General features: G+C 41.8%; 1 protein-coding gene across 2 annotated transcripts in view; it reads right to left on the bottom strand.

Annotated features, from left to right (window-relative positions):
• The window catches only part of LOC110510428 (E3 ubiquitin-protein ligase arih1), a 38,598-nt gene extending 14,932 nt beyond the window's left edge, over positions 1 to 23,666 (bottom strand). The window contains exons 1-6 of one of the 2 annotated variants that reach the window (XM_036968542.2): positions 23,073 to 23,666; positions 19,216 to 19,283; positions 16,968 to 17,112; positions 15,291 to 15,383; positions 15,140 to 15,195; positions 12,164 to 12,230 (exon numbers count right to left, since the gene is read on the bottom strand). In XM_036968542.2, coding sequence (XP_036824437.1) covers positions 12,164 to 12,230; positions 15,140 to 15,195; positions 15,291 to 15,383; positions 16,968 to 17,112; positions 19,216 to 19,283; positions 23,073 to 23,357 — 714 coding nt within the window. In that variant the 5' untranslated portion in view covers positions 23,358 to 23,666. The remainder of the gene's footprint in view (positions 1 to 12,163; positions 12,231 to 15,139; positions 15,196 to 15,290; positions 15,384 to 16,967; positions 17,113 to 19,215; positions 19,284 to 23,072) is intronic. The other variant, XM_036968541.2, reaches the window with a different exon arrangement.
• Between the last annotated feature and the right edge of the window lie 890 nt (positions 23,667 to 24,556).

Here is a 24,556-nt window from a genome sequence, read left to right as displayed (position 1 = left end):
ACAGCGGTGTAGTCTAATGCACATTGAATGAAACAGTGGTGTAGTCTAATGCACATTGAATGTAACAGTGGTGTAGTCTAATGCACATTGAATGTAACAGTGGTGTAGTCTAATGCACATTGAATGTAACAGTGGTGTAGTCTAATGCACATTGAATGTAACAGTGGTGTAGTCTAATGCACATTGAATGTAACAGCAGTGTAGTCTAGTCTAATGCACATTGAATGTAACAGCGGTGTAGTCTAATGCACATTGAATGTAACAGTGGTGTAGTCTAGTCCAATGCACATTGAATGTAACAGCGGTGTAGTCTAATGCACATTGAATGTAACAGCGGTGTAGTCTAATGCACATTGAATGTAACAGCGGTGTAGTCTAATGCACATTGAATGTAACAGCGGTGTAGTCTAATGCACATTGAATGTAACAGCGGTGTAGTCTAATGCACATTGAATGTAACAGTGGTCTAGTCTAATGCACATTGAATGTAACAGCGGTGTAGTCTAGTCTAATGCACATTGAATGTAACAGCGGTGTAGTCTAGTCTAATGCACATTGAATGTAACAGTGGTCTAGTCTAGTCTAATGCACATTGAATGTAACAGCGGTGTAGTCTAATGCACATTGAATGTAACAGTGGTGTAGTCTAATGCACATTGAATGTAACAGCGGTGTAGTCTAATGCACATTGACTGTAACAGCGGTGTAGTCTAATGCACATTGAATGTAACAGTGGTGTAGTCTAGTCTAATGCACATTGAATGTAACAGCGGTGTAGTCTAGTCTAATGCACATTGAATGTAACAGCAGTGTAGTCTAGTCTAATGCACATTGAATGTAACAGCGGTGTAGTCTAGTCTAATGCACATTGAATATAACAGTGGTCTAGTCTAATGCACATTGAATGTAACAGTGGTGTAGTCTAGTCTAATGCACATTGAATGTAACAGCGGTCTAGTCTAATGCACATTGAATGTAACAGCGGTGTAGTCTAATGCACATTGAATGTAACAGCGGTGTAGTCTAGTCTAATGCACATTGAATATAACAGTGGTGTAGTCTAGTGTAATGCACATTGAATGTAACAGCGGTGTAGTCTAGTCTAATGCACATTGAATGTAACAGCGGTGTAGTCTAGTCTAATGCACATTGAATGTAACAGTGGTCTAGTCTAGTCTAATGCACATTGAATGTAACAGCGGTGTAGTCTAATGCACATTGAATGTAACAGCGGTGTAGTCTAGTCTAATGCACATTGAATGTAACAGCGGTTTAGTCTAGTCTAATGCACATTGAATGTAACAGTGGTCTAGTCTAGTCTAATGCACATTGAATGTAACAGCGGTGTAGTCTAATGCACATTGAATGTAACAGCGGTGTAGTCTAGTCTAATGCACATTGAATGTAACAGCGGTGTAGTCTAGTCTAATGCACATTGAATGTAACAGTGGTCTAGTCTAATGCACATCGAATGTAACAGCGGTGTAGTCTAGTCTAATGCACATTGAATGTAACAGCGGTGTAGTCTAGTCTAATGCACATTGAATGTAACAGCGGTGTAGTCTAGTCTAATGCACATTGAATATAACAGCGGTGTAGTCTAGTCTAATGCACATTGAATGTAACAGCGGTGTAGTCTAGTCTAATGCACATGGAATGTAACAGTGGTCTAGTCTAATGCACATTGAATGTAACAGTGGTCTAGTCTAATGCACATTGAATGTAACAGTGGTGTAGTCTAGTCTAATGCACATTGAATGTAACAGTGGTGTTGTCTAGTCTAATGCACATTGAATGTAACAGTGGTCTAGTCTAATGCATATTGAATGTAACAGTGGTGTAGTCTAGTCTAATGCACATTGAATGTAACAGCGGTGTAGTCTAAAGTACATTGAATGTAACAGTGGTGTAGTCTAGTCTAATGCACATTGAATGTAACAGTGGTGTAGTCTAATGCACATTGAATGTAACAGCGGTGTAGTCTAGTCTAATGCACATTGAATGTAACAGTGGTGTAGTCTAGTCTAATGCACATTGAATGTAACAGTGGTGTAGTCTAGTCTAATGCACATTGAATGTAACAGTGGTGTAGTCTAGTCTCATGCACATTGAATGTAACAGCGGTGTAGTCTAATGCACATTGAATGTAACAGCGGTGTAGTCTAATGCACATTGAATGTAACAGCGGTGTAGTCTAGTCTAATGCACATTGAATGTAACAGTGGTGTAGTCTAATGCACATTGAATGTAACAGTGGTGTAGTCTAGTCTCATGCACATTGAATGTAACAGTGGTGTAGTCTAATGCACATCGAATGTAACAGCAGTGTAGTCTAGTCTAATGCACATTGAATGTAACAGCGGTGTAGTCTAGTCTAATGCACATTGAATGTAACAGTGGTGTAGTCTAATGCACATTGAATGTAACAGCGGTGTAGTCTAATGCACATTGAATGTAACAGTGGTGTAGTCTAGTCTAATGCACATTGAATGTAACAGTGGTGTAGTCTAGTCTAATGCACATTGAATGTAACAGCGGTGTAGTCTAGTCTAATGCACATTGAATGTAACAGCGGTGTAGTCTAATGCACATTGAATGTAACAGTGGTGTAGTCTAATGCACATTGAATGTAACAGCGGTGTAGTCTAATGCACATTGAATGTAACAGTGGTCTAGTCTAGTCTAATGCACATTGAATGTAACAGCGGTCTAGTCTAATGCACATTGAATGTAACAGCGGTGTAGTCTAGTCTAATGCACATTGAATGTAACAGCGGTGTAGTCTAGTCTAATGCACATTGAATGTAACAGTGGTGTAGTCTAGTCTCATGCACATTGAATGTAACAGCGGTGTAGTCTAATGCACATTGAATGTAACAGTGGTGTAGTCTAATGCACATTGAATGTAACAGCGGTGTAGTCTAGTCTAATGCACGTTGAATGTAACAGTGGTGTAGTCTAGTCTCATGCACATTGAATGTAACAGTGGTGTAGTCTAATGCACATCGAATGTAACAGTGGTGTAGTCTAATGCACATCGAATGTAACAGCGGCGTAGTCTAATGCACATTGAATGTAACAGCAGTGTAGTCTAGTCTAATGCACATTGAATGTAACAGTGGTGTAGTCTAATGCACATTGAATGTAACAGCGGTGTAGTCTAATGCACATTGAATGTAACAGTGGTGTAGTCTAGTCTAATGCACATTGAATGTAACAGTGGTGTAGTCTAGTCTAATGCACATTGAATGTAACAGCGGTGTAGTCTAGTCTAATGCACATTGAATGTAACAGCGGTGTAGTCTAATGCACATTGAATGAAACAGCGGTGTAGTCTAATGCACATTGAATGAAACAGTGGTGTAGTCTAATACACATTGAATGTAACAGTGGTGTAGTCTAATGCACATTGAATGTAACAGTGGTGTAGTCTAATGCACATTGAATGTAACAGTGGTGTAGTCTAATGCACATTGAATGTAACAGTGGTGTAGTCTAATGCACATTGAATGTAACAGTGGTGTAGTCTAATGCACATTGAATGTAACAGCAGTGTAGTCTAGTCTAATGCACATTGAATGTAACAGCGGTGTAGTCTAATGCACATTGAATGTAACAGTGGTGTAGTCTAGTCCAATGCACATTGAATGTAACAGCGGTGTAGTCTAATGCACATTGAATGTAACAGCGGTGTAGTCTAATGCACATTGAATGTAACAGCGGTGTAGTCTAATGCACATTGAATGTAACAGCGGTGTAGTCTAATGCACATTGAATGTAACAGCGGTGTAGTCTAATGCACATTGAATGTAACAGTGGTCTAGTCTAATGCACATTGAATGTAACAGCGGTGTAGTCTAGTCTAATGCACATTGAATGTAACAGCGGTGTAGTCTAGTCTAATGCACATTGAATGTAACAGTGGTCTAGTCTAGTCTAATGCACATTGAATGTAACAGCGGTGTAGTCTAATGCACATTGAATGTAACAGTGGTGTAGTCTAATGCACATTGAATGTAACAGCGGTGTAGTCTAATGCACATTGACTGTAACAGCGGTGTAGTCTAATGCACATTGAATGTAACAGTGGTGTAGTCTAGTCTAATGCACATTGAATGTAACAGCGGTGTAGTCTAGTCTAATGCACATTGAATGTAACAGCAGTGTAGTCTAGTCTAATGCACATTGAATGTAACAGCGGTGTAGTCTAGTCTAATGCACATTGAATGTAACAGTGGTGTAGTCTAGTCTAATGCACATTGAATGTAACAGTGGTCTAGTCTAATGCACATTGAATGTAACAGCGGTGTAGTCTAATGCACATTGAATGTAACAGCGGTGTAGTCTAGTCTAATGCACATTGAATATAACAGTGGTGTAGTCTAGTGTAATGCACATTGAATGTAACAGCGGTGTAGTCTAGTCTAATGCACATTGAATGTAACAGCGGTGTAGTCTAGTCTAATGCACATTGAATGTAACAGTGGTCTAGTCTAGTCTAATGTACATTGAATGTAACAGCGGTGTAGTCTAATGCACATTGAATGTAACAGCGGTGTAGTCTAGTCTAATGCACATTGAATGTAACAGCGGTTTAGTCTAGTCTAATGCACATTGAATGTAACAGTGGTCTAGTCTAGTCTAATGCACATTGAATGTAACAGCGGTGTAGTCTAATGCACATTGAATGTAACAGCGGTGTAGTCTAGTCTAATGCACATTGAATGTAACAGCGGTGTAGTCTAGTCTAATGCACATTGAATGTAACAGTGGTCTAGTCTAATGCACATCGAATGTAACAGCGGTGTAGTCTAGTCTAATGCACATTGAATGTAACAGCGGTGTAGTCTAGTCTAATGCACATTGAATGTAACAGCGGTGTAGTCTAGTCTAATGCACATTGAATGTAACAGTGGTGTAGTCTAGTCTCATGCACATTGAATGTAACAGTGGTGTAGTCTAATGCACATCGAATGTAACAGCAGTGTAGTCTAGTCTAATGCACATTGAATGTAACAGCGGTGTAGTCTAGTCTAATGCACATTGAATGTAACAGTGGTGTAGTCTAATGCACATTGAATGTAACAGCGGTGTAGTCTAATGCACATTGAATGTAACAGTGGTGTAGTCTAGTCTAATGCACATTGAATGTAACAGTGGTGTAGTCTAGTCTAATGCACATTGAATGTAACAGCGGTGTAGTCTAGTCTAATGCACATTGAATGTAACAGCGGTGTAGTCTAATGCACATTGAATGTAACAGTGGTGTAGTCTAATGCACATTGAATGTAACAGCGGTGTAGTCTAATGCACATTGAATGTAACAGTGGTCTAGTCTAGTCTAATGCACATTGAATGTAACAGCGGTCTAGTCTAATGCACATTGAATGTAACAGCGGTGTAGTCTAGTCTAATGCACATTGAATGTAACAGCGGTGTAGTCTAGTCTAATGCACATTGAATGTAACAGTGGTGTAGTCTAGTCTCATGCACATTGAATGTAACAGCGGTGTAGTCTAATGCACATTGAATGTAACAGTGGTGTAGTCTAATGCACATTGAATGTAACAGCGGTGTAGTCTAGTCTAATGCACGTTGAATGTAACAGTGGTGTAGTCTAGTCTCATGCACATTGAATGTAACAGTGGTGTAGTCTAATGCACATCGAATGTAACAGTGGTGTAGTCTAATGCACATCGAATGTAACAGCGGCGTAGTCTAATGCACATTGAATGTAACAGCAGTGTAGTCTAGTCTAATGCACATTGAATGTAACAGTGGTGTAGTCTAATGCACATTGAATGTAACAGCGGTGTAGTCTAATGCACATTGAATGTAACAGTGGTGTAGTCTAGTCTAATGCACATTGAATGTAACAGTGGTGTAGTCTAGTCTAATGCACATTGAATGTAACAGCGGTGTAGTCTAGTCTAATGCACATTGAATGTAACAGCGGTGTAGTCTAATGCACATTGAATGAAACAGCGGTGTAGTCTAATGCACATTGAATGAAACAGTGGTGTAGTCTAATACACATTGAATGTAACAGTGGTGTAGTCTAATGCACATTGAATGTAACAGTGGTGTAGTCTAATGCACATTGAATGTAACAGTGGTGTAGTCTAATGCACATTGAATGTAACAGTGGTGTAGTCTAATGCACATTGAATGTAACAGTGGTGTAGTCTAATGCACATTGAATGTAACAGCAGTGTAGTCTAGTCTAATGCACATTGAATGTAACAGCGGTGTAGTCTAATGCACATTGAATGTAACAGTGGTGTAGTCTAGTCCAATGCACATTGAATGTAACAGCGGTGTAGTCTAATGCACATTGAATGTAACAGCGGTGTAGTCTAATGCACATTGAATGTAACAGCGGTGTAGTCTAATGCACATTGAATGTAACAGCGGTGTAGTCTAATGCACATTGAATGTAACAGCGGTGTAGTCTAATGCACATTGAATGTAACAGTGGTCTAGTCTAGTCTAATGCACATTGAATGTAACAGCGGTGTAGTCTAATGCACATTGAATGTAACAGTGGTGTAGTCTAATGCACATTGAATGTAACAGCGGTGTAGTCTAATGCACATTGACTGTAACAGCGGTGTAGTCTAATGCACATTGAATGTAACAGTGGTGTAGTCTAGTCTAATGCACATTGAATGTAACAGCGGTGTAGTCTAGTCTAATGCACATTGAATGTAACAGCAGTGTAGTCTAGTCTAATGCACATTGAATGTAACAGCGGTGTAGTCTAGTCTAATGCACATTGAATATAACAGTGGTCTAGTCTAATGCACATTGAATGTAACAGTGGTGTAGTCTAGTCTAATGCACATTGAATGTAACAGTGGTCTAGTCTAATGCACATTGAATGTAACAGCGGTGTAGTCTAATGCACATTGAATGTAACAGCGGTGTAGTCTAGTCTAATGCACATTGAATATAACAGTGGTGTAGTCTAGTGTAATGCACATTGAATGTAACAGCGGTGTAGTCTAGTCTAATGCACATTGAATGTAACAGCGGTGTAGTCTAGTCTAATGCACATTGAATGTAACAGTGGTCTAGTCTAGTCTAATGTACATTGAATGTAACAGCGGTGTAGTCTAATGCACATTGAATGTAACAGCGGTGTAGTCTAGTCTAATGCACATTGAATGTAACAGCGGTTTAGTCTAGTCTAATGCACATTGAATGTAACAGTGGTCTAGTCTAGTCTAATGCACATTGAATGTAACAGCGGTGTAGTCTAATGCACATTGAATGTAACAGCGGTGTAGTCTAGTCTAATGCACATTGAATGTAACAGCGGTGTAGTCTAGTCTAATGCACATTGAATGTAACAGTGGTCTAGTCTAATGCACATCGAATGTAACAGCGGTGTAGTCTAGTCTAATGCACATTGAATGTAACAGCGGTGTAGTCTAGTCTAATGCACATTGAATGTAACAGCGGTGTAGTCTAGTCTAATGCACATTGAATGTAACAGTGGTGTAGTCTAGTCTCATGCACATTGAATGTAACAGTGGTGTAGTCTAATGCACATCGAATGTAACAGCAGTGTAGTCTAGTCTAATGCACATTGAATGTAACAGCGGTGTAGTCTAGTCTAATGCACATTGAATGTAACAGTGGTGTAGTCTAATGCACATTGAATGTAACAGCGGTGTAGTCTAATGCACATTGAATGTAACAGTGGTGTAGTCTAGTCTAATGCACATTGAATGTAACAGTGGTGTAGTCTAGTCTAATGCACATTGAATGTAACAGCGGTGTAGTCTAGTCTAATGCACATTGAATGTAACAGCGGTGTAGTCTAATGCACATTGAATGTAACAGTGGTGTAGTCTAATGCACATTGAATGTAACAGCGGTGTAGTCTAATGCACATTGAATGTAACAGTGGTCTAGTCTAGTCTAATGCACATTGAATGTAACAGCGGTCTAGTCTAATGCACATTGAATGTAACAGCGGTGTAGTCTAGTCTAATGCACATTGAATGTAACAGCGGTGTAGTCTAGTCTAATGCACATTGAATGTAACAGTGGTGTAGTCTAGTCTCATGCACATTGAATGTAACAGCGGTGTAGTCTAATGCACATTGAATGTAACAGTGGTGTAGTCTAATGCACATTGAATGTAACAGCGGTGTAGTCTAGTCTAATGCACATTGAATGTAACAGTGGTGTAGTCTAGTCTAATGCACATCGAATGTAACAGTGGTGTAGTCTAATGCACATCGAATGTAACAGCGGCGTAGTCTAATGCACATTGAATGTAACAGCAGTGTAGTCTAGTCTAATGCACATTGAATGTAACAGTGGTGTAGTCTAATGCACATTGAATGTAACAGCGGTGTAGTCTAATGCACATTGAATGTAACAGTGGTGTAGTCTAGTCTAATGCACATTGAATGTAACAGTGGTGTAGTCTAGTCTAATGCACATTGAATGTAACAGCGGTGTAGTCTAGTCTAATGCACATTGAATGTAACAGCGGTGTAGTCTAATGCACATTGAATGAAACAGCGGTGTAGTCTAATGCACATTGAATGAAACAGTGGTGTAGTCTAATGCACATTGAATGTAACAGTGGTGTAGTCTAATGCACATTGAATGTAACAGTGGTGTAGTCTAATGCACATTGAATGTAACAGTGGTGTAGTCTAATGCACATTGAATGTAACAGTGGTGTAGTCTAATGCACATTGAATGTAACAGTGGTGTAGTCTAATGCACATTGAATGTAACAGCAGTGTAGTCTAGTCTAATGCACATTGAATGTAACAGCGGTGTAGTCTAATGCACATTGAATGTAACAGTGGTGTAGTCTAGTCCAATGCACATTGAATGTAACAGCGGTGTAGTCTAATGCACATTGAATGTAACAGTGGTGTAGTCTAGTCTAATGCACATTGAATGTAACAGCGGTGTAGTCTAGTCTAATGCACATTGAATGTAACAGTGGTCTAGTCTAGTCTAATGCACATTGAATGTAACAGCGGTGTAGTCTAATGCACATTGAATGTAACAGTGGTGTAGTCTAATGCACATTGAATGTAACAGCGGTGTAGTCTAATGCACATTGACTGTAACAGCGGTGTAGTCTAATGCACATTGAATGTAACAGTGGTGTAGTCTAGTCTAATGCACATTGAATGTAACAGCGGTGTAGTCTAGTCTAATGCACATTGAATGTAACAGCAGTGTAGTCTAGTCTAATGCACATTGAATGTAACAGCGGTGTAGTCTAGTCTAATGCACATTGAATATAACAGTGGTCTAGTCTAATGCACATTGAATGTAACAGTGGTGTAGTCTAGTCTAATGCACATTGAATGTAACAGTGGTCTAGTCTAATGCACATTGAATGTAACAGCGGTGTAGTCTAATGCACATTGAATGTAACAGCGGTGTAGTCTAGTCTAATGCACATTGAATATAACAGTGGTGTAGTCTAGTGTAATGCACATTGAATGTAACAGCGGTGTAGTCTAGTCTAATGCACATTGAATGTAACAGCGGTGTAGTCTAGTCTAATGCACATTGAATGTAACAGTGGTCTAGTCTAGTCTAATGCACATTGAATGTAACAGCGGTGTAGTCTAATGCACATTGAATGTAACAGCGGTGTAGTCTAGTCTAATGCACATTGAATGTAACAGCGGTTTAGTCTAGTCTAATGCACATTGAATGTAACAGTGGTCTAGTCTAGTCTAATGCACATTGAATGTAACAGCGGTGTAGTCTAATGCACATTGAATGTAACAGCGGTGTAGTCTAGTCTAATGCACATTGAATGTAACAGCGGTGTAGTCTAGTCTAATGCACATTGAATGTAACAGTGGTCTAGTCTAATGCACATCGAATGTAACAGCGGTGTAGTCTAGTCTAATGCACATTGAATGTAACAGCGGTGTAGTCTAGTCTAATGCACATGGAATGTAACAGTGGTCTAGTCTAATGCACATTGAATGTAACAGTGGTCTAGTCTAATGCACATTGAATGTAACAGTGGTGTAGTCTAGTCTAATGCACATTGAATGTAACAGTGGTGTTGTCTAGTCTAATGCACATTGAATGTAACAGTGGTCTAGTCTAATGCACATTGAATGTAACAGCGGTGTAGTCTAATGCATATTGAATGTAACAGTGGTGTAGTCTAGTCTAATGCACATTGAATGTAACAGCGGTGTAGTCTAAAGTACATTGAATGTAACAGCGGTGTAGTCTAGTCTAATGCAGATTGAATGTAACAGCGGTGTAGTCTAATGCACATTGAATGAAACAGTGGTCTAGTCTAATGCACATTGAATGTAACAGCGGTGTAGTCTAATGCACATTGAATGAAACAGTGGTCTAGTCTAATGCACATTGAATGTAACAGCGGTGTAGTCTAGTCTAATGCACATTGAATGTAACAGCGGTGTAGTCTAGTCTAATGCACATTGAATGTAACAGTGGTCTAGTCTAATGCACATCGAATGTAACAGCGGTGTAGTCTAGTCTAATGCACATTGAATGTAACAGCGGTGTAGTCTAGTCTAATGCACATTGAATGTAACAGCGGTGTAGTCTAGTCTAATGCACATTGAATGTAACAGCGGTGTAGTCTAATGCACATTGAATGTAACAGTGGTGTAGTCTAGTCTAATGCACATTGAATGTAACAGCGGTGTAGTCTAATGCACATTGAATGTAACAGCGGTGTAGTCTAGTCTAATGCACATTGAATGTAACAGTGGTGTAGTCTAATGCACATTGAATGTAACAGCGGTGTAGTCTAATGCACATTGAATGTAACAGCGGTCTAGTCTAGTCTAATGCACATTGAATGTAACAGCGGTGTAGTCTAGTCTAATGCACATTGAATGTAACAGTGGTGTAGTCTAATGCACATTGAATGTAACAGTGGTGTAGTCTAATGCACATTGAATGTAACAGCGGTGTAGTCTAATGCACATTGAATGTAACAGCGGTGTAGTCTAATGCACATTGAATGTAACAGCAGTGTAGTCTAATGCACATTGAATGTAACAGCGGTCTAGTCTAGTCTAATGCACATTGAATGTAACAGCGGTGTAGTCTAGTCTAATGCACATTGACTGTAACAGCGGTGTAGTCTAGTCTAATGCACATTGACTGTAACAGCAGTGTAGTCTAGTCTAATGCACATTGAATGTAACAGCGGTGTAGTCTAGTCTAATGCACATTGAATGTAACAGTGGTGTAGTCTAGTCTAATGCACATTGAATGTAACAGCGGTGTAGTCTAATGCACATTGAATGTAACAGCGGTGTAGTCTAATGCACATTGAATGTAACAGCGGTGTAGTCTAATGCACATTGAATGTAACAGCGGTGTAGTCTAATGCACATTGAATGTAACAGCGGTGTAGTCTAATGCACATTGAATGTAACAGCGGTGTAGTCTAATGCACATTGAATGTAACAGCGGTGTAGTCTAGTCTAATGCACATTGAATGTAACAGCGGTGTAGTCTAATGCACATTGAATGTAACAGCGGTGTAGTCTAATGCACATTGAATGTAACAGCGGTGTAGTCTAATGCACATTGAATGTAACAGCGGTGTAGTCTAGTCTAATGCACATTGAATGTAACAGCGGTGTAGTCTAATGCACATTGAATGTAACAGCGGTGTAGTCTAATGCACATTGAATGTAACAGCGGTGTAGTCTAGTCTAATGCACATTGAATGTAACAGCGGTGTAGTCTAATGCACATTGAATGTAACAGCGGTGTAGTCTAATGCACATTGAATGTAACAGCGGTGTAGTCTAGTCTAATGCACATTGAATGTAACAGCAGTGTAGTCTAGTCTAATGCACATTGAATGTAACAGCGGTGTAGTCTAATGCACATTGAATGTAACAGCGGTGTAGTCTAGTCTAACGCACATTGAATGTAACAGCGGTGTAGTCTAGTCTAATGCACATTGAATGTAACAGTGGTCTAGTCTAATGCACATTGAATGTAACAGTGGTGTAGTCTAGTCTAATGCACATTGAATATAACAGTGGTGTAGTCTAGTCTCATGCACATTGAATGTAACAGCGGTGTAGTCTAACGCACATTGAATTTTCATATTGTTCCACTATGAACTCATAAATAACAGAAGATAAAACAAGCTTACCTCTACAAAACTATTGGTAATTAAATGTTGGTACTTCAGCTTCACTTTAGAGTCTGTTATGAGGCGCCTGGAGGGGGAATAACAAACTGTTATTACGATCCATGATGTCTTGACAAAATCAGCTAGCTTTCCCTGGATAAGGGCCTTCGGAAAGTATTCAGACCCCTTCACCTTTTCCCCACATTTTGTTACGTTACAGCCTTGTTCTAGAATGGATTAAATTAAAAAAATCTACACACAACACCCCATAATGACAAAGCGAAAACAGGTTTTTAGAAATTGTTGCTATTTCATTAAAAAAAATAAACCGAAAAACCTTATTTGCATAAGTATTCAGACCCTTTGCTATGAGACCCGAAATGTATCTCAGGTGCATCCTGTTTCCATTGATCGTCCTTGAGATGTTTCCACAACTTGATTGGAGTCCACCTGTGGTAAATTCAATTGATTGGACATGATTTGGAAAGGCACACACCTGTCTATATAAGGTCCCACAGTTGACAGTGCATGTCAGAGCAAAAACCAAGCCATGAGGTCGAAGGAATTGTCTGTAGAACTCCGAGACAGGACTGTGTCGATGCACAGATCTGGGGAGGGGTACCAACACATTTTTGCAGCATTGAAGGTCCCCAAGAACACAGCGGCCTCCATCATTCTTAAATGGAAGAAGTTTGGAACCACCAAGACTCTTCCTAGAGCTGGCCACCAAGCCAAACTGAGCAATTGTGGGAGAAGGGCCTTGGTCAGGGAGGTGACCAAGAGCCCGATGGTCACTCTGACAGAGCTCCAGAGTTCCTCTGTGGCGATTGAAGAACCTTCCAGAAGAACAACCACATTTGCAGCACCCCACCAATCAGGTCTTTATGGTTGAGTGGCCAGACGGAAGCCACTCCTCAGTAAAAGACACGACAACCCGCTTGGAGTTTGCCAAAAGGAACCTAAAAGGACTCTGACCTTGAGAAACAACATTCTACTTATGTAAATGTGATAGTTTTATTTATAAATTAGCCAAGATTTAGAAAAAACTGTTTTTGCTTCATCATTATGGGGTATTGTGCGTAGATTGTCCCCCCCCCCCCCATCAATTTAACCAATTTTAGAATAAGGCTGTAACGTTACAAAATGTGGAAAAAATTCAAGGGGTCTGAATACTTTCAGAAGGCACTGTAGCTACTACCAATATGGTGCGTTTGCTATAATTCTGCAGAAATGGGTTGAGTCTGCCTCACTAACGGAGGAGAAACCACATCTAGGTTGTTAAGTAAATGGCTACATGAATGTTGTATGGTGTTGAGGCCTGCTGTAACCTGACTGTCAACATTTAGTCAACAGCGTACTGCAGTGAGACTATACGGCCGTAGTGAGATCAGGGTGAGTCTATACGGCCGTAGTGAGATCAGGGTGAGACTATACGGCCGTAGTGAGATCAGGGTGAGACTATACGGCCGTAGTGAGATCAGGGTGAGTCTATACGGCCGTAGTGAGATCAGGGTGAGTCTATACGGCCGTAGTGAGATCAGGGTGAGTCTATACGGCCGTAGTGAGATCAGGGTGAGTCTATACGGCCGTAGTGAGATCAGGGTGAGTCTATACGGCCGTAGTGAGATCAGGGTGAGTCTATACGGCCGTAGTGAGATCAGGGTGAGTCTATACGGCCGTAGTGAGATCAGGGTGAGTCTATACGGCCGTAGTGAGATCAGGGTGAGTCTATACGGCCGTAGTGAGATCAGGGTGAGTCTATACGGCCGTAGTGAGATCAGGGTGAGTCTATACGGCCGTAGTGAGATCAGGGTGAGTCTATACGGCCGTAGTGAGATCAGGGTGAGACTATACGGCCGTAGTGAGATCAGGGTGAGACTATACGGCCGTAGTGAGATCAGGGTGAGTCTATACGGCCGTAGTGAGATCAGGGTGAGTCTATACGGCCGTAGTGAGATCAGGGTGAGACTATACGGCCGTAGTGAGATCAGGGTGAGACTATACGGCCGTAGTGAGATCAGGGTGAGACTATACGGCCTAGTGAGATCAGGGTGAGACTATACGGCCGTAGTGAGATCAGGGTGAGACTATACGGCCGTAGTGAGATCAGGGTGAGACTATACGGCCGTAGTGAGATCAGGGTGAGACTATACGGCCGTAGTGAGATCAGGGTGAGACTATACGGCCGTAGTGAGATCAGGGTGAGACTATACGGCCGTAGTGAGATCAGGGTGAGACTCCAGCCGTAGTGAGATCAGTGTGAGACTATACGGCCGTAGTGAGATCAGTGTGAGACTATACGGCCGTAGTGAGATCAGGGTGAGACTCCAGCCGTAGTGAGATCAGTGTGAGACTATACGGCCGTAGTGAGATCAGTGTGAGACTATACGGCCGTAGTGAGATCAGGGTGAGACTATACGGCCGTAGTGAGATCAGGGTGAGACTATACGGCCGTAGTGAGATCAGTGCGAGACTCGGGCTATAAATTAGCTGTAGAGCTGCCTACTGGGTCAAGACAGGAAGCTACAGATTAACAATCATGTCCTCAATACAGTCTACAGGCATTAGGGTCCCTTATTGGATGTCACCTGTTAAACCCACTTCAAATCAGAGTAGATGAAGGGGAGGAAACAGGTTCAAGAAGGATTTTAAAGCCTTGAGACAATTGAGACATGGATTGTGAAGGTCTGCTATTCAGAGGGTGAACGGGCAAGACAAAATATTTAAGTGCCTTTGAACGGGGTATGGTAGTAGGTGCCAGGCGCACCGGTTTGTGTCAAGAACTGCTGGGTTTTTCACGCTCAACAGTTCCTTGTGTATCAAGAATGGTCCACCACCGAAAGGACATCCAGCCAACTTGACAACTGTGGGTCAACATGTCCCCAGCATCCCTGTGAGACGTTTTGTAGAGTCTATGCCCCAATGAATTGGGAGGGGGAGGGGAGGGGGGGGGGTTGTTCCTAATGTTCGGTGCACTCAGACCATAACAATACTCACATGACTGTGTTGTCATCCACTAAGATGTCACAACTATGGGCAGGGCAGGAGATGGTCTGAAAACAAAAAGACGATGAGTTCAATAGACGGTGACTGAACAGTCGGTGTAACCAGTGCCTTTACATACGATCATTTGGGACGCAGACACTACCTGTCCCATCCCCTCCTCGATGATTTTGGTTGTCAGGTAATCTCCCCAGCACTGCAGACAGAACTTGTGTCCACACTCTAAGCCAGTGAAATACTGTGGGGGGGAAACAAGAAAACAATATTTTAGGATTTCAGACACAGGGTCTCAGGTCTCCGACCGGAGGGTAGCTCCTTCCAGAGCACAATGTTTATCACAGCTTCATCTGCATCCAATAGGACTCGGGGTCATAGTGCGCAGTATAGGGTTCCACCCCCCCCACTCCAGTGAGTCCCGTAGCCATGGATACCACTGGACAGACGCGACAGAGTGTTACGTTAGTTTCACAATGTGTATCGTCTGGCTGCCTAAAGAGCCGTTTCCTGGATAGACCGCTGTCATTTATCCTATCAGGGTGAGATCTGCATTGCCTAGCAACAAAACACAGTGGAATTTCATTAAATAGCCAGTCTCTTGCTTAAGTATTATTTTTTTTTAAATCTTTATTTAACTCGGCAAGTCAGTTAAGAACAAATTCTTATTTATAATGACGGCCTAGGAACAGTGGGTTATTAACTGCCTTGTTCAGGGGGCAGAACAACACATTTCTACCTGGTCAGCTCGGGGATCCGATCTTGCAACCTTTCGGTTGCTGGCCCAACGCTCTAAACACTAGCCCAGATAGTGAACCCTGAAGGAACTGAACCTAACTGTGTTAGATGGATGCATAATGTTTTTGATAAAATAGGTATGGAACCGTTGCACAGCGAGCCCAATACAGGTTTACCTTTACCAGTTATAGTCAGTACATTCATCTTCAGATAGCTAGGTGGACCAGTCATAGTCAGTACATTCATCTTCAGATAGCTAGGTGGACAAGTCATAGTCAGTACATTCATCTTCAGATAGCTAGGTGGACCAGTCATAGTCAGTACATTCATCTCCAGATAGCTAGGTGGACCAGTCATAGTCAGTACATTCATCTCCAGATAGCTAGGTGGACCAGTCATAGTCAGTACATTCATCAACAGATAGCTAGGTGGACCAGTCATAGTCAGTACATTAATCTCCAGATAGCTAGGTGGACCAGTCATAGTCAGTACATTCATCTCCAGATAGCTAGGTGGACCAGTCATAGTCAGTACATTCATCTCCAGATAGCTAGGTGGCCCAGTCATAGTCAGTACATTCATCTCCAGATAGCTAGGTGGACCAGTCATAGTCAGTACATTCATCTCCAGATAGCTAGGTGGACCAGTCATAGTCAGTACATTCATCTTCAGATAGCTAGGTGGACCAGTCATAGTCAGGACATTCATCTTCAGATAGCTAGGTTGACCAGTCATAGTCAGGACATTAATCTCCAGATAGCTAGGTGGACCAGTCATAGTCAGTACATTCATCTCCAGATAGCTAGGTGGACCAGTCATAGTCAGTACAATCATGTCCAGATAGCTAGGTGGGACAACCTCATATCACAGTCATAGTCAGTACATTCATCTCCAGATAGCTAGGTGGGACAACCTCATATCACAGTCATAGTCAGTACATTTTTCCTCAATAAAATATCTATCAGCAAAGTCAGAGCTTGAAATGGGGTGAAAACAAATATTGAGAAGGTAAATAACCTTATGACAGTTAGTTTAGATAGCAGATAATGACACAGCAGGTAATATAATTATAATATATGAAGGGACTGACTGAGTTTGGGTAGTTTAGATAGCAGATCTGACACGGCAGGTCCTGAACAGCGGATCTTGTGCTCATCAGTCTGGTCCTCGACTTCTTACAGGGGTTGATGACGTGGCACTCTGAGAACAGCTTATCCACATTACCGTCAAAATACCTGCAGAGAGAAGAAGAGGAGGAGCAGGAGAGGGAGAGAGAATTGGCGAGGGCACTAGAACAGTCTGCAGCACTCGGCCTCACCCTCTGTTACCCAGCCAAGGAGGGCCTACAGCAGCACCTAGATATTCTGCACAGATTCTGTCAGACCTGGGCCCTGACAGACCTGGGCCCTGACAGACCTGGGCCCTGACAGACCTGGGCCCTGACAGACCTGGGCCCTGAGAGTAAATCTCAGTAAGACAAAACAAATGGTTTTCCAAAAACCAGGATCACAAATACAAATCCATTTAGACGTCATTGCCCTAGAGCACACAAAAAAAACTATACATACCTCGGCCTAAACATCGGCACCACAGGTAAGTTCCACAAAGCTGTGAACGATCTGAGAGACAAGGCAAGAAGGGCCTTCTATGCCATCAAAAGAAATAGAAAATTCAACCTACCAATTAGGACCTGGCTAAAAATACTTGAATCAGTTATAAAACCCATTGCCCTTTATGGTTGTGAGGTCTGGTGTCCGCTCACCAACCAAGACTTCACAAAATGGGACAAACACCAAATTGAGACTCTGCATGCAGAATTCTGCAAATATATCCTCTGTGTAAAACGTAAAACACAAAATAATTCATACAGAGCAGAACTAGGCCGATACCCGCTAATTATACCCGCTAATAATCTAGAAAAGAGCCGTTAAATTCTATAACCACCTAAAAGGACGGATTCCCAAACCTTCCATAACAAAGCCATCACCTACAGAGAGATGAACCTGGAGAAGAGTCCCCTAAGCAAGCTGGTCCTGGGGCTCTGTTCACAAACACACCCCACAGAACCCCAGGACAGCAGCACAATTACACCCAATCAAATCATGAGGAAACAAAAATAATATTACTTGACACATTGGAAAGAATTAACAAAAAAACAGAGCAAACTAGATTGTTATTTGGCCCTACACAGAGAGTACACAGTGGCAGAATACCTGACCACTGTGACTGACCCAGATTTAAGGAAATCTTTGACTATGTACAGACTCAGTGAGCATATTGCTATTGAGAAAGGCCACCGTAGGCAGACCTGGCTCTCAAGAGAAGACAGGCTATGTGCTCACTGCCCACAAAATGAGGTGGAAACTGGGCTGCACTTCCTTACCTCCTGCCAAATGTATGACCATATTAGAGACACATATTTCCCTCAGATTACACAGATCCACAAAGAATTTGAAAACAAACCCCATTTTGATAAACTCCCATATCTACTGGGTGAAATACCACAGTGTGCCATCACAGCAGCAAGGTTTATGACCTGTTGCCACAAGAAAAGGGCAACCAGTGAAGAACAAACACCATTGTAACCTTTCCCACATTGTTATGTTACAGCTTCATCTTAAAATGGATGAAAAGTGTTTTATACATTTGCAAACATTCATTAAAAAAAACTGTTTTTTTTGCTTTGTCATTATGGGGTATTGTGATGTCATTATGGGGTATTGTGATGTCATTATGGGGTATTGTGATGTCATTATGGGGTATTGTGATGTCATTATGGGGTATTGTGTGTAGATTGATGAGGTGAAAAAAAACAATGTAATCCATTTTAGAATAAGGCTGTAACGTAACAATGTGGAAAAAGTCAAGGGGTCTGAATACTTTCCCGAATGCACTGTAAATACAACCCATATTTATGTTCATTAATTTTCCTTTAACTATCTGTACATTGTTACAACACTGTAAATATATAATGGCTAACTTTAGAACCTTAGTGAGTAATGTTTACTGTTCATTTATTTTTGTTTATATATCACTTTTGTATATTATCTACTTCACTTGCTTTGGCAATGTTAACACTCTAACCACTAGGCTACCCTGCCGCCCTGTTTCCCATGCCAATAAAGCCCTTTCAACTGAACACACACAATTTCTATTGTAACTTTGTGTTTGGCAATATGGATCAACACGTCTTGCCAATGAAGATAACTGAAATTGAATTTAAGGAGAGACAGAAACAAGCTTTGACAAACACATCATCGGCGTCGTTTGAAACCAGCAGAATGAAACGAGGTCATAAAACTGGAGAAAATAAAAAAACCCTAGCCGGGTCGGTATACCTTTCCATGAGCTTCTCTCTGTCCCAGTTGAAGTGACTCAGAAGGATCCTGGTGATTGTTGCAGGATTCTAACAGGAAACAGAAGAGAAATGGCTGTGTTATACACGCAACAAGTTAGCACCGTATACAGTCCAACATTAGACATGGAAAACGGTCGCTAAGCTGTAGCCCAGGACAGGTTTATAATGTTGTTGTCACCAGTAACAAAAACACTAGTGATTATCATAACATAGACGATATGTGTGAGTGCCAGTCAAACCTCATCACTGATCAGAACTACGACATTGTGTTTTACGCAGTTATGTGATATAGCAAGAGATTATCCTGTATTTTAAGAGTTTTAAGAGCACCCCCTGTATATAGCCTCCACATTGACTCTGTACCGATACCCCCTGTATATAGCCTCTACATCGACTCTGTACCGTAACACCCTGTATATAGCCTCCACATTGACTCGGTACCGGCACCCCCTGTATATAGCCTCCACATTGACTCTGTACCATAACACCCTGTATATAGCCTCCACATTGACTCAGTACTGGTACCCCCTGTATATAGCCTCCACATTGACTCTGTACTGGTACACCCTGTATATAGCCTCCACATTGACTCTGTACTGGTACCCCCTGTATATAGCCTCCACATTGACTCTGTACTGGTACACCCTGTATATAGCCTCCACATTGACTCTGTACTGGTACCCCCTGTATATAGCCTCCACATTGACTCTGTACTGGTACCCCCTGTATATAGCCTCTACATTGACTCTGTACTGGTACCCCCTGTATATGGCCTCCACATTGACTCTGGCGCATGTGACAAATGAAATTTGAGTTGACCATTGGGCGTAAAAATAAAAAAAAGGTCAAGTTTGACAAAAAAGCTTTAAATAAAAAAAAAGGTTCAAATTCAGGTCATGTGACAATTGTGCAAAACCAAGTAATTAATTACTACAATCCTCTGTTTGGTTCAAAAGCACAGCTTCAATAATGTAGCCATAGGGCTACTGCTCCTGGTGACTCTGTATATTATGATGGGAGCCGGCTACGGGACCCGACGGCGGGCGGCTACGGGAGCCCGACGGCGGGCGGCTACGGGAGCCCGACGGCGGGCGGCTACGGGAGCCCGACGGCGGGCGGCTACGGGACCCGACGGCGGGCGGCTACGGGAGCCCGACGGCGGGCGGCTACGGGACCCGACGGCGGGCGGCTACGGGACCCGACGGCGGGCGGCTACGGGAGCCCGACGGCAGGCGGCTACGGGACCCGACGGCGGGCGGCTACGGGACCCGACGGCGGGCGGCTACGGGACCCGACGGCGGGCGGCTATATTGTAATTTTCTGACCTGGTCTGGTGATGAGCTGCCTGCTATATTTAGGGGAATGTCTGTGTCCCAATTTCCAAAATGGCACCCTATTCCCTATATAGTGCACTACTTTTGACCAGAGCCACTATAAAAGGGAATTAAGTCCCATTTGGGACACAACCACTGTCACGCTGGTGTCTCAACACCGTGCCAACCAAAAACCACATTCATAAAAAAATACAAATCGGATTTTTGAATGTAATCAGTAGCCAGCAACTGATATGGTGGTTTTGCATTTCAGAAGAAGTCAAGAGAATACAAGAGGTTTGATTGTAGTGTATTACCCTGATAAGGAAGTTAGCTTCTATCATGTCATGGTGTTTAAAACAGAACAATGGGGGCAGGTGGTCAACTGGTTGGCTAACTCTGGATCATTGCTTGCTGTACAGGCTATGTGTATGGAAACACCTCATAGGAAGAGATCATGTACAGGAAGATATGTAGGCAGGCAGCAGTTGGAGCATGGGGAATACCAACTCTGCTTGTGCTTGTGAAATCAAATTTGATTTATCATAGTCTACAACCTGCTGTTTACCAAGCATAACAGTGAAATGCTTACTTACAAATCTTACTTCCCAACAACACAGAGAGAAAAATAGATAATTTTTCAAAACAAAAAAAAAACTGTTTTCGCTTCATCTTTATGGGGTATTGTGTTTATACAGTGCATTCAGGAAGCATTCAGACCCCTTCACTTTTTCCACATTTTGCTACATTACAGCCTTGTTCTAAAAAAAGTATTACATTATTTATTTTCCACACCAATAATTTAATATTTTTTTAGAATAAGACTGTAACGTAACAAAATGTGGAAAAAGTGAAGGGGTCTGAATACTTCCTGAATGCACTGTATAAACACAATACGCCATAAAGACTAAGCGAAAACAGGTTTTTAGAATTTTTTTGCAAATGTATTAGAAAATAAAAACAGAATTACCTTATTTACACAAGTATTCAGACCCTTTGCTTTGAAACTCACCATTTCACAAATTAACAAGGCACACCTGTTAATTGAAATGCATCCCAGGTGACTACCTCGTGACAGCCGGTTGAGAGAATGCTAAGAGTGTGCAAAGCTGTCATCAAGGCAAAGGGTGGCTACTTTGAAGAATCGCAAATATATTTTGATTTGTTTAACACTTTGGTTACTCCAAAATGTCCTCACTATTATTCTACAATGTAGAAAATAGTAAAAATAAAGAAAAACCCTTGAATGAGTAGGTGTCCAAACGTTTGACTGGTACTGTATATCTATCTATCTCGTTCCCCTGCACATGGACTCAGTACTGGTACCCTGTGTATAAAGCCAAGTTATCGTTACTCATTGCGTGTTTATTAAGTGTTTTATCTGTCTATTTCCTTTCTCTCTGCATTGTTGGGAAGGCCCGTCACTAAGCATTTCACTGTTAGTCAACACCCGTTGTTCACCAGGCATGTGACAAAATAACATTTGATTTGAGACTAGACCCTAAGATTATGTATTTATTTTATTTCACCTTTATTTAACCAGGTAGGCTAGTTGAGAACAAGTTCTCATTTACAACTGCGACCTGGCCAAAAGGATTCATGCCCAGGCTTAGCTTAGAATTTAACACCAATGTTGACAATTTAAAGATATTACATTGTCAAAATGAAGAGGTAAATTCTTAGCTACACCAGGCGGTGCCGATACATATAAAGCACTAGTTAGGGTGTCTCTTTAGACCAGAGGCACTGGACCATGGTTTAAAATGTGTTGTTGTTATTGCTGAGGTTATTAAAGACATTGACGAGGGGCCGTGGGGCACGGTCAGCTGAGCACATCCCAATGGGCAGTTTTACAAAATGATAGTAATGCTGGTGGGGGGAAATAGGCTACCTGGCAGATACTTTGATCACAGAAGGGCTGTGGGAGGCACATAACTAGCTAGCTGACGTATACAGCTATGTTTCATGGTTAATTGATAAACTAGCTAACTTTAGTTAGCTAGTAAGGATATTTGAAAGAGACATCTAGCTAATCACCTTGCCAAGTTGACGTTAATTAGCTTCCGGTTGCGAGTTAGCTTAGCTACCCGACCTAGCTACCCGCCGTTAGCTACCCAACCTTAGCTACCAGCCGTTAGCTACCCAACCTTAGCTACCCGCCGTTAGCTACCCAACCTTAGCTACCAGCCGTTAGCTACCCGCCGTTAGCTACCCGGCCTTAGCTACCCGCCGTTAGCTACCCGGCCTTAGCTACCCGCCGTTAGCTACCCAACCTTAGCTACCAGCCGTTAGCTACCCAACCTTAGCTACCCGCCCTTAGCTACAAGCCAGATGGCGAAACAACTTTAATCGATAACATGCAAGATACTAACAAAACACATTTTGTCTTCAGTTAACTAGTCAGCTAATCTAAAACGAGCCGTTTAATGTGTACGGTTAGTCTAGCTAACAGCAGGGTAGGTGGCCTGTCAACTTCCCACCGTCCCCGGTCTTTCCTGCACCGACACGCCTCGTAATACCTCACCTGGATGACCTCGTTGACCTCCCTGATACACTCCACCATATGCTGGAGTATCTGCTCGGCAGTGAGCACTTCGAAGCGGTAGTCCTCTTCCTCTTGCCCGGTCCCATGACCACTTCCCCCGGTCTCCAAACCTTCGTCCCGTTCCCCTCCGGCCTCGGCGGGATCGACCAGTTCTACCTCGTCCTCGCCTAACTCCAGGGTGTCTTCCCCCGGTTCCTCTGCGCCGCTGTCTTCGCTACATTCGTCCTCGTCGAAGTCATAGTTATAACCTTCGTCTGAGTCCATTACTCGGTTAATAATCGAGAATATGTGACAAACCGATGTAGATGCTTGGAATGGGTCAGTTTGCTTGTTATGGAATGGATCCAAACAACAACAACAGCAACAAAAAAACAACAAAACACACACGGTCGGGTCGGTCTTGTATTTTTTTCAGTTGTAGTGAAAATAACAACAAATGTCGCCGCTAGATGAAACCGCGCACAAAGAGACGCGGCGTCGTGACGCACGACAGTTGGATGACTAGGGGCGAATAAAAACAGGGTCGTGGCTAGAAGGGATCCAACTTTTTGTCAAATTAACGTAAAAAAGTGCAAATTCTTTGCATTTTTTTATTTATTTTTTTAGCTAACCCTAACTCTTTTCCTAACCTTAACTGAATTATCAAAACCTGCTACGAAACGTAAAATATACTAATGGTGATCCATAATTAATACAAATCCATGAATTAATATAAATACAAATCTGACGTTAATTTGACAAAAGCTGGATCCCTTCTAGCTATGACCTAAAAATATGCTTACAATGTTTTGTATTTTATTATCCGTGTTTTAAATAAAGTAAATGCAAATAATATTTTGGGGTATATTGAGTGCAGCGCAATGTTTATTTATTTATTTGTAAGTCACTACGGAAGTTCTAGAGCGCAGTTACATTTTGCTTAAAAGCATTTTAAAACTCCATGGGTTGAAGTAGTAAGACATAGATGTAATTGTTGTAAAAAAAAAACTGAGTGTGCTTCATTTACTATCATCCTAAATTAAAATATTGAATTATTTTGTCACATTTATTTTATATTATGCCAATTTCCTCAATGTGGACAGTTTGTGGTACTGCATTTTCACCGCAGAATTAACACATCCTTTTTGCTTCAGATTGGTGACGTTCATCACGAATACAGTAAATTGATTGCGTTAAACAGGCGCCTGTCCGTCTCCCAGAGTAGCCTGGTTAGAGCGATGGACTAGTAACCGGAAGGTTGCAAGTTAAAATCCCTGAGCTGACAAGGTACAAATCTGTCGTTCTGCCCATGAACAGGCAGTTAACCCACTAGGCCGTCATTGAAAATAAGAATTTGTTCTTAACTGACTTGCCTAGTTAAATAAAGGTAAAATTAAATAAACGTCTCTGCATTAAAAGTCGATAGCAAATGGATTTGACAGTCATGCTATCACTAAAATGAAAGCCAACAACCTCTTTGTCAC

Source organism: Oncorhynchus mykiss, chromosome 4, assembly GCF_057628025.1.
Source record: "Oncorhynchus mykiss isolate SJ-2025 chromosome 4, ASM5762802v1, whole genome shotgun sequence".
In the NCBI taxonomy this organism is placed as follows: domain Eukaryota; kingdom Metazoa; phylum Chordata; class Actinopteri; order Salmoniformes; family Salmonidae; genus Oncorhynchus; species Oncorhynchus mykiss.
This window is presented reverse-complemented; position numbering and strand designations above follow the sequence as displayed.